The sequence below is a fragment of the Leptosomus discolor genome, chromosome 17, assembly GCF_034619465.1.
Source record: "Leptosomus discolor isolate bLepDis1 chromosome 17, bLepDis1.hap2, whole genome shotgun sequence".
Classification (NCBI taxonomy): domain Eukaryota; kingdom Metazoa; phylum Chordata; class Aves; order Leptosomiformes; family Leptosomidae; genus Leptosomus; species Leptosomus discolor.
This window is the reverse complement of record NC_141407.1, coordinates 7,399,036-7,412,750: the sequence shown is the minus strand read 5'-3', so window position 1 is coordinate 7,412,750 and position 13,715 is coordinate 7,399,036. Positions and strand designations below refer to the sequence as shown.

General features: G+C 45.1%; 1 protein-coding gene across 2 annotated transcripts in view; it reads left to right on the top strand.

The window, feature by feature from the left end:
* Nucleotides 1–11,694, top strand: part of STK4 (serine/threonine kinase 4) — a 47,874-nt gene extending 36,180 nt beyond the window's left edge. For both annotated transcript variants that reach the window (XM_086474642.1, XM_086474641.1), the window contains one exon: nt 8,457–11,694. In XM_086474642.1, the coding sequence (XP_086330768.1) occupies nt 8,457–8,615 (159 nt within the window). In that variant the 3' untranslated portion in view covers nt 8,616–11,694. The remainder of the gene's footprint in view (nt 1–8,456) is intronic.
* Nucleotides 11,695–13,715: the final 2,021 nt, after the last annotated feature.

The window sequence follows — 13,715 nt, the reverse complement described above, 5'->3', positions numbered from 1 at the left end:
GCCGTAACACCAAAACTTTCCTGAGCCTTTTAAGGATTACAGTAAGGATTAATAAAGTGCAATTCTTGGCCAAGAGCAGCTCAGGGATGCCAGCGTTACTGATGCAGGCTACGGTGTTCCTGCAGTTGTGCAATCTTCTCTGCTCCGTGGGTAACTGCTCTGCACAGCCGCTGCACGGTTATGGCTGGGTAGCCAGAGCAGCCAGGGAGATCTGGGTGTTTGCAATAATCCTCTGTATTTGGAATTTTCTGACATCTTGCCAGCAGCAAAGCTCCCCCCCTGGCTCTTACAGGCTTTTGAGAAATGAGGGGAAGCTTCCAAGCTGGGGGTGGCGGGTAAGAAAGCAAAGCAAAGATGCCCCTTACCTGGTGAAGGAGCAGTTGTGTGTCTAGAGCACGTGTGTATGTCTCCTCTGTAGCGGTCACAGGAATGAGCTGCTGAAAGGACGCTTGAGGACGGACAGTCCTTGCTGAACCAGCAGGATCCAACGTTACGGGTGTAAATGTAGCCTGAAATAAAAGACGGGCGAGTCATAAAAGTGTGGTAGCTCTTGCTAGAGGAGAGCAGTGGCCTCAGCAGCCGCTGGTGAGCGAGTCTCCCTCAGTGAAGCGGTACTGGAGCTGCGAGAGCTGTGCCTCAAATGAGGGGCAGCTTCCCAAGAAGCCCGTCAGGCCGTGGTGGTGTGGCAGCTTGAGAGAAGCCTTGCTAAGCTAGCAAGGTGCTAAGATGAAGAGAGAGGTCTTGGCAGTAGTTCCTTCCTGCAGATGCAGGACAGAGGGAAGTTTCCAGTTTAGACGTGGTCTTCACAGTGTGTCTGGCTGGGAGCAGGGCAGGAAGGAGAATGGCACACTCTGCCTTCCAGTAGTTCTGCAGGAATAGTACAGAGACACTGGTGCGGTATCATGCACCTTTATTTTAATCAAATAAGCAGAGCTACACAGAAAATAACTAGGATCCTTACTGGCATTGTAGCAGTTAAGATGTTTTGCTTTCAGTAGCCATAAAACTGCACGCTTGTGGAAGTCAGAGCTAGCCCAAACACGCCTCCTGAGAAGGCCTGGGTCTCCTCTGATACAACTCTCTGTTAAAGTACTTTTTTCTAGTTCGGCCAGGGATCAGATGCTGGGTGGGTGTTAGCGTCCATCTTTCCTCCACGAGAAGTGGTGGTGTGATTGTACTCATTTAACTGTTTCACCTGCTTGACTCGCACTGACTGAAGTTGACTTGGCCTCTGGAGCATATGATGATCTAGTTTAAAATTGAGTGGTTTTTCTTTGTGGGAAGTCATCTGCTGACCAGATGAAGTGGCCTGACAGCTGTCTCCAGCGCTGATCACACATCCCGTTTGCTTTCTTTGGGAGGTTCTAGCTGCAGTGCTGTTCCGACTTGCGCTGGATGCTGCTGCCCGTGATGTGTTTTGCTACACATTGCCTAAATAATTAAGATGCATTAAAAGCAGAAGCTTGTGCTGCTGAGACTTATTTTTCAAATCCTTTGAAAGATTAATATCTTTATTTTTAATCTTGCATGAAATCCCATAGTGAGTGCATTTCATCCACTGCTTTCATAACAGTGAGAAACTTCACTGACATGCTAATGCTGAAAGGAGGGGGAAATCAAGGTAATTAATGTTTGTGTAGGCAGAGGAGTTTGTTCTGATTGCCCCTCTTGTAGCATGGCTTCTTGACAGATTTGTGAAGTTGTAGGGACCTGACAATCATGATGAAAAGTGGGCAGTAAGTGGCTGTAGTTCTTACATTCTCGTGTCCCTTGCATTGGAAAACTTACAGTGAATAAATAGTTAATGCCTTCTCATACATTACATCAAGGCCTCCTTATGCTAGAAACATAAATGAGAGCAAGGGACTTAATTTTTAGATCGGTGATTGAAAGTATGCCAAATGGTATTGAGCCAACATTTCAGGAAAAATGCTAAGGAAAAAAATGGCATGCTATTCCAACACCAATTTATATCGCTGTTTTCAAGACCTAAAGTCTGGAGCACTGCTTAGCATGAGAAATCACCCTCTGCATTTAATTTTGGCCAGAGAAATTGAATGGGTTTTTTCTGGTTTAAAAAAAAAGTGCGTAGTACTATTCAGTAATCTGTTCCCTCAGAGTGTATTCGATACGAGCGTTTAATTTATACCGTGTTTAACCAGTCTTTCAAGTGAAGAGAAGGCTAATTCCAGAATAATCTCAGTTCTTAGACTTGTCAGAGCTCACATTCATAAATCCTGGAGATTTGACACCTCTTCCTAGCTCGTGGTCTTCTGTAGCACCCGTGCACTCTCGCATGCTGCAGGCTGAATTACGCTTCGAGGTGGTTGCTGCAAATAGTCACAGCAAGTGGTATACAATGGGTGATTGCCTCCCAAAAATAAAGCCGTGCTTGAGGAGGTGATAGAAGGTTCAGAAGTTGAGGCAAATATGCACCAAACTGATCTTCAGGATCCTGGGGAGGAAGAGCAAGTGTGCCCTTGGTTGTATCGGCAGGGAAGCATCTTGATGACGTTGCTGATAGCCAAGGTCAAGTGAAGCAAGAGTTTAATTAGTCTCTTCCCGAAGGACATCTGAACACTTAATAGACTATTTGTAGGAATTCTTTTCTACTTATCTCTGGTATGTAGCCACTTCTGATGTGTGATAATTAATAGCCTTCTGTGAGGGGCTCTGATGTGCTTCCATACAGTTGCAGAACCAGTTGGTTGTTTTGATTTGGTTTGGTTTTTCCAAAGTAGCCTGTTGCTACTATATTACAGTGGTAATGTTTTCATTATCTCCAGCAGCAAATTCCTATTTGGCATTTAATGTTTGGATAAAAACTCTTCTCAAGCCCTGTCTAGATTTTGCCTGTCTAAATACACACAAGTGAATGAAGAGCTGTGCTCCCTACTAATATGATTCAAGATGTCTTGAGTTTCTTTGGGGGGCTTTGATCACTGGGTGTACTGTCAAGAACTGTTTGATTTCAGCGTAAAACCAGGCAGAAAAGGAAGATATAACAATAAAAGCTATGCTAAATAGGCAATTAATTTGTTTTTTCTTTAGTTCCTATCTAGCTCATATCTTTACCACTAAGAATTTATTTCCCTGCGTAGCGTGGGAAGCTGCAATTTTATTACTTCTGTATTTTAGTCTTCAAACTCCCACTGCCCCTTATGAAGTGATAATTGCTAAAGCCAGTTTTTCTAAAGGCTATTTAAAACTTAGAAGTTTGACATCAAGTTATGTTGAGCAGTAAATGCCACCTGGAATATTTGGGTGAAAGGCAGACCGATTGCTGCAGCTAGGTGTTTCCTTTAGAAAAAGCTACAGGCTATTGGTGGTAAAGGTGGGAGGATATTCAGAAAATACTCTGTGTGGACATGTGGAAGACGAGTGTTCAAACTTGCAGAAATTATGGTAGAGGGGCATGACTGGCGGGCTAAGGAAGGAGAGAACAATTTCCTAATTCTATTTGTGAGATTTGCTGTAGTATCAAGACTTGAAAATATCCTCCTCCTGCAAAACTGTTCAGACACTTTCACCGAAAATAACCCCATCTCAGCAATGCCATATATATTCCAGTTTTGTTCCAGAAGTCAGGGTACATCTATGCATTTAGAAGATGGTGATAGAACAACCGCATCCCCTCCCTGGAGATGGAGGGTTCCTGTTTGGCACAAGCTTCAGGACTTCTAAGACAGTATTTAAAAACAAAGCCCAGCTAGCATGAAACGCTGCAAAGATGCAAAGAAAAGGCTTTGTGCTAAATCTGGGAGTCAGATTCAGTGTCAGCAAGTAAAAGGAAAGTTGCAAAAGGAACATGGTTTTGGGCTTGCCCCAAGATAATAGTTTTTGATTCCTGTGCAGCCAGTGAGTTAGTGCTCTGCCGAAAGTCCTTGTTGAGAGAGAAATGTGTGAAAGCTGCTGGGAAACAGCTCCTTTCTGTTTGATGCTTATAATTCATGCAGCAAGAGGATTTTGCTGGCAGGATTTTTTGGTAGAGGAACAAATAAGAATGATAGCTGAAGTGACTCGGGGATTGTTGGATGACATCCTTTCTGTGTCAGTAGCGCAGACTGGTCACAGTTAGTGGTGACCTTGTGCTGCTGAAGGGCCATTGAGGCACCAGAGGACCTGTGCTCGGTCCCCAACTGGTCAAACTGCAGACCCTGCTGTAGGAAAACCAGGCATGGGTGCTCTTCAGTGTAAGGACTATGGGTACCAAGAGAACTGTGATAAATCATTTGCAGCAACCTCCAGTTCAAAAAGTTTTCCCTGTTGGGTTTTTTCTTTGGTTTTCCTGGGGACAGGGAGGGGGCTGAGCTAATTCTCTAGGCTTTGTATTTTACAGCAGATCTTTTGTGAAACATAAATCTGGCATGGTCTATTTAAAAATACTGTGGCAAGTTTTTAGACTGCCTCTTGCTCAGGACAGAACTGCATAGGTATAAATTTCAGACCATGGTGCCCTTGAGTATCGAACCAGTGGAGATGTCCAAGATGTCTGCAGAGAGCCTTTATTTATTCTGCTTTTGCTGCTTAGATTCATTTACATTCAGTAGAATATCATGTTGCAGCGATACTTCACCTGACTAACAAATGCAAGTGATATCATATCCCCCCACCCCCCCATTTTTAAAATGCTGATTTGAAAGGACAGCAACTCGAGAGCAGTTTGCTGAGGTAACACTGTTCAGTGGAGTAGTTATCCACAAGTCTGTCTGAAATGCTGGCAAAGGGATGTCACGAACAGCTTACAAATCTTCTCCCTGAGGAAGAAATGGTATATATCAAATGAGCTGTTCCTGATTTGTCCATCATTACTGCATATGCATGGAAAGGCCGTAGGTTCTGTCCCTCTGAAGGACGTAATTATGTATGTCCTGAATTCTATAGTAGAAATCACCGGCATATTAAAACAAGACGTTGCTGTCAGTGGTGTCTGCAGCCTGAAGAACAACACAGAGCACGCGTGGCCGTGGGCGAGAGGCTTTCAGGTGAACACTGGCACCTCTGACGTTTATCTTCAGTTGGGCGTTTTTAGAGTTAAGATCATTCTCAAAACCTTGAGTAAAATTACGGCTGTTAATCAAATGGTGGAAAATTAGCTTTCTGCACATATAACCTTGCTTGAACGGTTGTGCTGGGCTGCCGCCGCGCCCTGTTGATAGATGTGTTTGACCAACCTTAGAACAAGTATTTTATATCAGTCTTTACATTTGAAATGAGAGTCCTTCCTTTGAAGGTTTGTCTTAGCTATTTGATTACTGTGGACAAAAATAGACAGCTTTTACAAAGACGCTTAGACTTCTTACAGCAGAACTGCTGAGGAGAAGTGAGGAGAGGGATGGGACTGAGCCCGTGGCTAAAATCAGCTCTAATTGTAGCTGTTCAGTGCTGAGACTTTACCCTGAGTAACCGTCTGTCATGAGATGCTTTGTCATTGTCCTTCTTATTTTGCTTCTGGCATTTATCTAAGAAAATAATGTCAGTCAGTATCCCAGGAGTCTGCAGAGGTGGATATGCTAGAGTTTAAAACTTAATTTCTGGGACAAAGTCTGTCTGTGGCATTGGCTAACAGTGAAATGCCATGCAGCGAAGTGAAATGGAGGCCGTCGTTTTTAAGCAGTTCTCTTTGTTTTTAATTTCTTTTTTTTTTCTGGTAAAGATGTGTGTGCAAGTGGAAGGACGAGCTGAGTAATAGCCCAGCCCAGGTCCCTGGGCTCATGTGGTGGTGGGTGTGAAGCACAGTGGGAGCAGAGGGCTAGGCATCCTCTGCAACGGCGTGGGCGCTCGGCTCTCATTAGTAATTGCACGTCTGTCAGTCTCTTGTCGGTTGTCGGCTCAGCTGTGGTGCACAGTCACGTTCTGGACCTTTTACTAGTGTTGCCCTTTGGCTTCTCTGCCTTGTTTAGGAGTAGCGTGGCATTCACAGCTACGCTGAACTAAAAGGAGAGATGAAAACTCTGCATTCCAGATGAAAACTCTGTAATTGCTTCGCCCTCATCAGCACACAGCATTGCGCACAGGTTGCGCTTCGGTGCTCTTCAGTTTTTGTGCTGCATCGACTTGCCTCGCTTCCTTCTCCCACCGTCCCCATTCTGCTTAACCCGTGATCAGTCTCCTTAAGTGGCTGCTTTGTTCTGCACCACACGTCTGTGCAGGTAATCCACTTCCCAGTTTGTTCATGTTACTATATATCTGTAGGCTCTTGCCTGCTCCAGCTGTACTCTTCCGTCTTCCATCCTGTGAGCCGTCTCGCCTGACAAACACACAGTCCCTGGGATTGTCAAAGCCGTCGTGTCTCTGGGCAAGCAGTTGCTTACAGTTAGCAGAAAGACTTTGTGTGTCTGTGTCCATGGAGGATGCCCCATGATGCTAGATCGTGTTCAGGGGTATTAGCAGGGCAGCTTTTTCTTTCTACTGCCATGTTCTCGGGGTCTGGAGAGACCATCGTGGTAAATCTGCTCTGCCCTCTGGTCCACCAACTCTGGCAAGTTGTTTCTGGCTGTAAGCCGTGCTCCACCGTTGGGAGGATGGTGGAGAAGGCTCAAAGGGCATCCGTGGAAGATTGCAGCCCTAGGACAACCTCTGACATCTAATAGTTGGCTTAAGCCATGAGTGAGGTATTTTAGGTCTGTTCCAAAACTCTGTTTTAGTAGTCTAGCACTAGGTGCTCTGGGAGAGCTGACGGCCGTTTGCTCCGATATAGCTGCTTAGTATATGTGTTCAGTCCTTGAATTAATGTTTTCTTCTTTTTCGCATTTTTATTTGACTGTTCAATTCCCTGGACTGTGAGGAAGGGGAATATTGAATAATTACCTGCTCCATTTATAAATTAGTGTGAAAAGGCAACTGGTGCCATGCATCAACTTAAACTGCTCTCTGGTAAAGTTGCATTAATGTTTATAAATAATGTATATCTTTGCGGAAGAAGTGCTTTGTCTTTCTAATGAACGGATGCCTGATTGGAGAGGCTGAAAGGCTACATACCCTTGCAAGAAAGGTTTTGTTTTGCATGTGCCTAGATTATTAAAGTGGATTTGTGATCCTGTAACTGCAACTAGGAAACACCTTATTTAGCAGAATACACTGAAGATTTTCAAAAGTCCTTGTGAGAAATCAGCCAGCAGATGACTTTGTGGTTTGGGGACTGGTATCTTCCACCTCAGGAAGAAGGATCAGGATTTCCGTATTTTAGTATTTACATCTGTTTTAAGGACTGATGCAAGCTGTGATTAAATAGCCAGTAATTCAGTTGTTGCCTTATAATAAGCAGCAAACATTTCAGTGTGTGTTTTGGTTCAGAAATGGCTTGAAGAATAACCATGGTAGCTGACTGGTCAACAGCTAAACAAGGACAGCAGCATCATTTGCATTTAACTGAAGTGAAGATAAGTCAGACATTTGTTGAAAGTCTAAAAATTGACACTTCTTTGTTCACAAAAAAAACCCAAATTATTTTACATGTTCAGAGTATGCACGGCAGGTGGTCACTGAAAGCAGGTGGTGCAAATACTTATTCCCATCCTGCTGCAGCATCTCCTGTGTGTTTCTGGGGGTCGCTTGAATGGGAGAAGGACTGGTGCTTAGGTGAACATCTGAAGCACATCCAGTGTCCATATTTTTTTTAACCATATCCTAAAATCCTGTCTGTTCCGCAGGTTATAGTATTATATTGTTACATAAAGAGTAGAGCTGTGGACAGTCTAGACTGTCCCAGGCCACATTGGGCATCTCTAGTCACAGAATAGAACTTTTCTGCAGCAGTTCTCAGCAAATCAGCATGCACAAGAGAGCCAATTAGACAAAGGGCAGGCAGAGAATTCAATGAAGGGAAGCTTGTCCAGACTAGCCTGACATCTTCACGTGTACAGTAAAATACAAATTGTACTTGCATATTGTATTGGTATGAGGGCGACCCAAAGTGACCTGGTGTGTGTGTTCTGGGATTTCTAGCTTAGAGGAGGCTGAATTCCTCACCATGACTGAGGTTCAGCCTGATTGTGCATCTTTTTTTTTTTTCCCAAATGCAACTTTTGTCAATGATTTTTTTTTTTCTTCCTGTTCTGTCTCCTTTTGTCACTTAGCAGAAGGAAGTTTAGTTGTGAGGAAAGGGGAGGGGGAGAGAACTTTGCTTGTGTTCCATCTCAGTACAGTATTTCTGTTCTAAGCCTGCGAAATGGAGCATTAGAAAAACAACTCAATGGGGGAAACGTTTCCCTGGTGGTTCTGTGCCCTCATGCTGTCACTGAATGGAGCATGTGATGTGTCTGTAAAAGGAGCGGAAGCAGCCCAGTAACCGGAGGCTCATGCCAGTCTCATTGAGAGCAGCAGTCTGGAGCAGAACTCCCACCTTCTCCTACTGGAAGATGCGTTGTGACCTGCAGGCGGGCAGCAGAATCCCTGTAGGTGTGTGGATGGTGGCTGTCCTGATGCCCATGTCTGTTGTTTTGTCTCCCTGCTAGCTAAAGACTTGGAGTGTTGATGAACTTCAGAGGAGGCTCTCAGCCCTGGACCCCATGATGGAGCAGGAGATTGAAGAAATCCGCCAGAAGTACCAGTCAAAGCGGCAGCCGATCCTCGATGCCATCGAAGCCAAGAAGCGGCGGCAGAAGAACTTCTGAGCCACTGGTAGAATACTCTTCCATCCTCAAACAATCAGCTCCTTGCTTTTATGACTACTAAACAGATTGATTTCTATTGAAATATGCTAGCAAAATAGAGGGCAATACTTCTGCTCATTTATTTTTCCATAGCACCTTTGTGAACTCAGGAATGCCATTAAGTGGAAGATCCTGGTGGTATGTTTTAACGTTATTCCGAAGGAGTTTTGTTACTGTTTTTAGGGGGATTGTTTTTAAATCAGAGGAACAGGTAGAAATAGGCTAATGAAAGTTGGCTCACTCTCTTTTCAACGGAACTTTCAGTAGTCCATTTTGGTTTAAGTTAATACGGATTGTGGTATTTAAGGGCTGCATCTTTTGTGGGTTTTGGTTTTGTTTTTCTTTGTGAATGCACAGACTCAATTTCAAGCTGTTGACTGTATCTTTCTACTGTTAAGGTACTGATAAGTTTTAGGTCACTGAAGAGAGCAGGTGAGAACACGTACAAACTGTTCCAGCCTTTTGAAAGAAACTTAAATCTCATTTTTTTAAAAAAAAAGCCTGTAATAAGCCCCATGCCTTACACTGTGTGCTTTAAGCAAGCGTGGTTTCTTCAAGACCTCAGTTTTGTCCTCCTTTTGTGTACTTTATGAGTTAATACAATTAGACTAAGCATGTTGTGCCTCCATCAGAAATGACATTCTGTAATTTAAAATCCACACCAATGTAAAACCAAAAGCCAGTCAGTGATCTGATTCCCCTTCGCGTCTGTTTGGAAATGTCCTTCAGGGAGACCCTGCTGACAGTGGAGTCCTGGGAAAAGGAAACAGTGTTCGAATGGGTGGAAGGTGTGTGAACCTCTCTCAGGAATTGGGTACTTCTGCTGTGTCTGAGAGGACTTAAAAATCTTCACAGTTTGTAAAATATTTTATAGGTTTCATTTCAGAGTTACATCTGTAGATGCTTGAATAAAAACTTGATGACACAATCCTTCACATTTCTGCAAGGTTTAGCACGTCAGAAAAGTTGAACTGAAAGTACAGACTTCGTTGAATGAACAAAGATGTGCATTTGTGGTGGTGGAGTGAAGGCAGAGTTGATCTGGATGAGAAGACAGTTACTGCTGTCCTACTGGAAGAGATTCAATCTCTTCTCTCCCAGTTCCTCTGGACACTCTTGTGTTCTTTCTTTAAAACTTCCCTGTCCTTCCTGCCTGGTATAGCTCAATCAACAGAAAACACCCCAGCGTGTACAATCGCTGTGAGGATGGTGCAATTAACTCACTCCAGTAGATGGAGAGTAAACCAGAAGAAGCAGAGAGCCTAGTTGCAGGGCAGAGACCAAATGATGCCTCTTCCCTGTGGGCTGTAACAGCAGAAGCGAGTAGTTTTAGATGTATCTAGCGTATGATGAAATATCGGGACACAGCAAGTATTTCTACTGATTTATTTTTATTTTGCTCTGATAGAGGGAACAGTTTCCATGTCATTCTTCTGAAACAGGCCTTGGTACATCACCTAGATAAACTAAATAGCAGTGTCTCCTGAATCAAATGCTGCTAGAGAGGTGCAGTGTTCATTTCACGCCTCCGCAGGCGCTTTCCCCCCCCCCCCCTCCTTGGAGCAGGCTCTTGGCTACTGTTAACAGGTATACTCCATTGCTGTGAAAGGAACCAAGCCATTTGTACCCCCTCTGCAGATCTGTTGCATCGGTTTGTCTCAGTTGGATACGCAGTGCGAACCCAGCTAGTTCGGAGGTCAGCAAGCCAGCTGTCCCTGAGGGAGGAGGGAGGCAGCGAGCAGTGTCTCGAGGGTGCTGAAGGAAGTTTACATCCTGGGGTAACCAGCTATTTGATAGCCTCAAGTATTGGGAAAGTTTTGAATTAGGAAAACCAATTAAAAGCTTTGTTGTTCTTAACGGACTAAAATCCCTTAGTCTGGACTCTCTGATGAGGTCTAGCGAAGTGCTGTGTGAGCGTCAGGGCCCATGCAGTGCTCGTCTGAAACCTGTGCAATACGTTTTGCCCTAAACACGGGTGTGTTATGAGCGATATTTGTGACCGTCCTTTGCATCAAAGAAACCCCCACAGCTTAGGAGGGAGTTCTCTGGTCAAGTGTTGGATCTTGTATTAGACACTTGGATGGATCTGGCCCAGCACCTCTGGTGTGGTAGACATAGGGATATGGGGCATGGTGAACTGTGCACTGCATGTGGAATGGATCAAGCAGATTCTACTGGGAGTAGTTTTACCTCTGCACTGTGTAGGTAACTTTCTAGTGATGGGAGGGCATTAGAAAACCCAAGTTTTAGGTAGAACACCACAAGGTGGTGTCTATTTACAGAATATGCAACCTGTGACTGCTGTAACTGAATGTAAGCACTCTTGAAATACTCTGCTTCGCTGATGTGATTGTCTTAAAATACAGCAAATGAACCAAAATAAGTAAAACTGGTCCAATGGCTTAGCTGTCTTTGAACCTTTCTTAAATGCTTGCAGTGGCTGAGACTTGATGAGGTTTCTTGCGCTTGGAGCTCTAATGCAGAGGAATTATTTTCTCCTTCACTGATTTTCAATCTGTTAGAGAAAATAATACCCTTTTTGATCCCTTTGTAGAGTGTCTGGGAGCATAGTACCTGCTCACTTCTCAGGGTCCTCCAGGCTAAGGCCAAGGCTCGTACCACAAGGGAAAGCTGTTCTGACAAAGTTTTTAAGCAAAAAGCTTGCTTAATTGTGAAGCTGCATTCGTGTGCTCCTTGGGTCCGTCTGCATTGCTGAAAGTGTTCTGGACAAACTGTTATCATTGCTTCTAAAACCTGGAGATACTGATGATGTCAGTCACGTGAGACTTAAAAATGTGAAGTTTGTAGCTTTAACTTTTTCGTAACAAAGAACTTAGCAACACAGGCATAAAGTGCTGCCTTGAAATGCTATTTTCTAAGATCTGGCTGTTTGTATATAATAGTGTCGGGTCATTAATTTGTATATGTATGAAATAGTAACTTTTATTGCATTCCTCTGAGTTTGATACGGGAGATTTTGTTTGATCTGTCTCAAATATCTTGCCTTATTTGTTCAAAGGGGCAAATAAACTGTCCTTACCTGAAACCATCAGTGTCGTGACTCTTATTTATGTGTTAAAATACTCTGGTGTGTTATTGCTTATCAGGACAAGTTTTAACGTGACGTGCCTCTGGTCAGCCAACATTACGCAGAAATGTGGAGGAGCGGTAAGGCCCATGAGCAGTAAACATGTCCGACACAGCTTTGAACAGGCAGTTCTTTAGCCTCAAAACGTGACCGATTCTGCGCCCCGAGGAGAGCTGTGCCTCGGTTCAGGGGCAGCTCCGCGGGCTGCCGGCTCCGCGGTGGTTCGGAAGGACGCGCGGTGGAGGTGCGGCCGGTTTCCCCGCAGCCCGGAGCGTGGGCAGCCTGGGGCCGCTGTCACCCCGGAGGTGTGTTTGCCCCCAGGGGTGCCCCGGCAGGTGGGGATGGTGAGCCCTGCTGTGGGTACTCGCTCTCTCCGCTTTGGTGTTTCACGCTGCAGCGACTTTCCGGAGCCCGCGGTCAGGTGTGGGACTAGGTACGTATCGATTTATCCGCCTTCCTACGCAACAGGTGAGGCTGGAGGCTCGCTCCCCTCCTTCTGGCTGACTTGCTGCACTTTCAGCTTTCTAGCTCAGAAGAAGATGAGGTTGACAGTGAGTGGGTGCTGCCTTCCAACGGTGAACTGTTGGCTTCTACGTGGTTTCCCTCGGCGGTTACTAAATCTGTCCTGAAGGGATGACTAACTGAAGCAGAGACAGCATTCATTCAGGAGTCAGCTTCGGTTAGCCACCCCGGAAGAAACAAAATAGATCTGAGCTTTTAAATGCTAGGAAGGAGCGTGGACAACAAAGGGAGGGAGACTGTGGGCATTCCTAGCAACTGGGAAAGCCTGGAGCTCTTGCATGCTCTCAGCAGCATTACAAGGACATTGGGGAGCCCCAGCACGAAGAGAGGGTTGTACCCCCCGTGCCGCAGCAGCACTGCAGCTGTACCAGGGGAATGTTCCCAGGTACTGCCTCCAGGCTGGGAGCAGGGCACCTGCTGCACAAATACTAACTGCACGTGACTAACAAAACCAGTAGCCATGAGCTGGGGCTGATGTTTAGCCAGGTTTTTCTCCCCCATGGGGGAAAAAGTCAACTTTCCATGAAGCCCATGGCATCAGCAGTTTTTCTTCTCCTCCCGTAACAATTATTGGTACTAAAGTACAGGTGTTGCTGTGCCAGTGTCCTTTACGCCCAGCTACTCTTTCCTACACCCTCATTTTGTCCTGTTTCCTCCTGTCCACAGGCCAAAAGAGCTTGAGCGTGTGCTTTAGGTAAGTGCTTTGAGTGTTGGCTGACAGCCCTGACTTGAGCGATGACAATTTTTCACTGCATTAATCACTCTGGCAAAATTTTAAAGAGTCAAACCAGGAAACACCCATCAGCTCTTTCCAGACTGAAAGTGACTTAATTGTCCTTTAATTTAAGAGTCCAGGAAGACAGCCAACTTGTTTAAAACCTTTGAAACAATTCAATTCCATCTATGAAGACACAGTCTGTTCTGCTCCTCTCTAGGCTGTCACTGTTAAAATCAATACAGCGGAAGGAGCCCAAAGTCCCTGAATCCCATCCAGAGTGGTCACAGCAGCAGAACAGCCTCTGGCAGAGCTGCCTGTGCACAACCAACGGGTGGCTGAGCTGTGGGGCAGCCCTTCCTCAGCCCCAAGAGGGTCACAAGCTCTGGCCTGTCACTCGTTGATCCTAGAGGGGGTGATCTTGAAACAAAGGCACGAGGCAGTTTTCCCCCTCTGCTGCTCTCACCAGGTTCGATGTCTGGCCGTGAACATGGATCTGTGCTTCCCTGCACGCCTGACCTGTTTTTCATTTCCTGAAAATGTGTGACCTGTCTAGGCAGATTTGGTTAACTTAATTCCACAGCCTCAAGGCTGTTCATTTCACTATCTCAGTTAGAACGAAAGCCTTGGGTTTGTGTGTTTCCTACAACTACGTTAATAGCTATGGTTCAGGTAAAGGCTAAAGTGAAGCCATGAGTGCATGCAGACTTGGGGCATTCTTACTACCAGGAAAAAG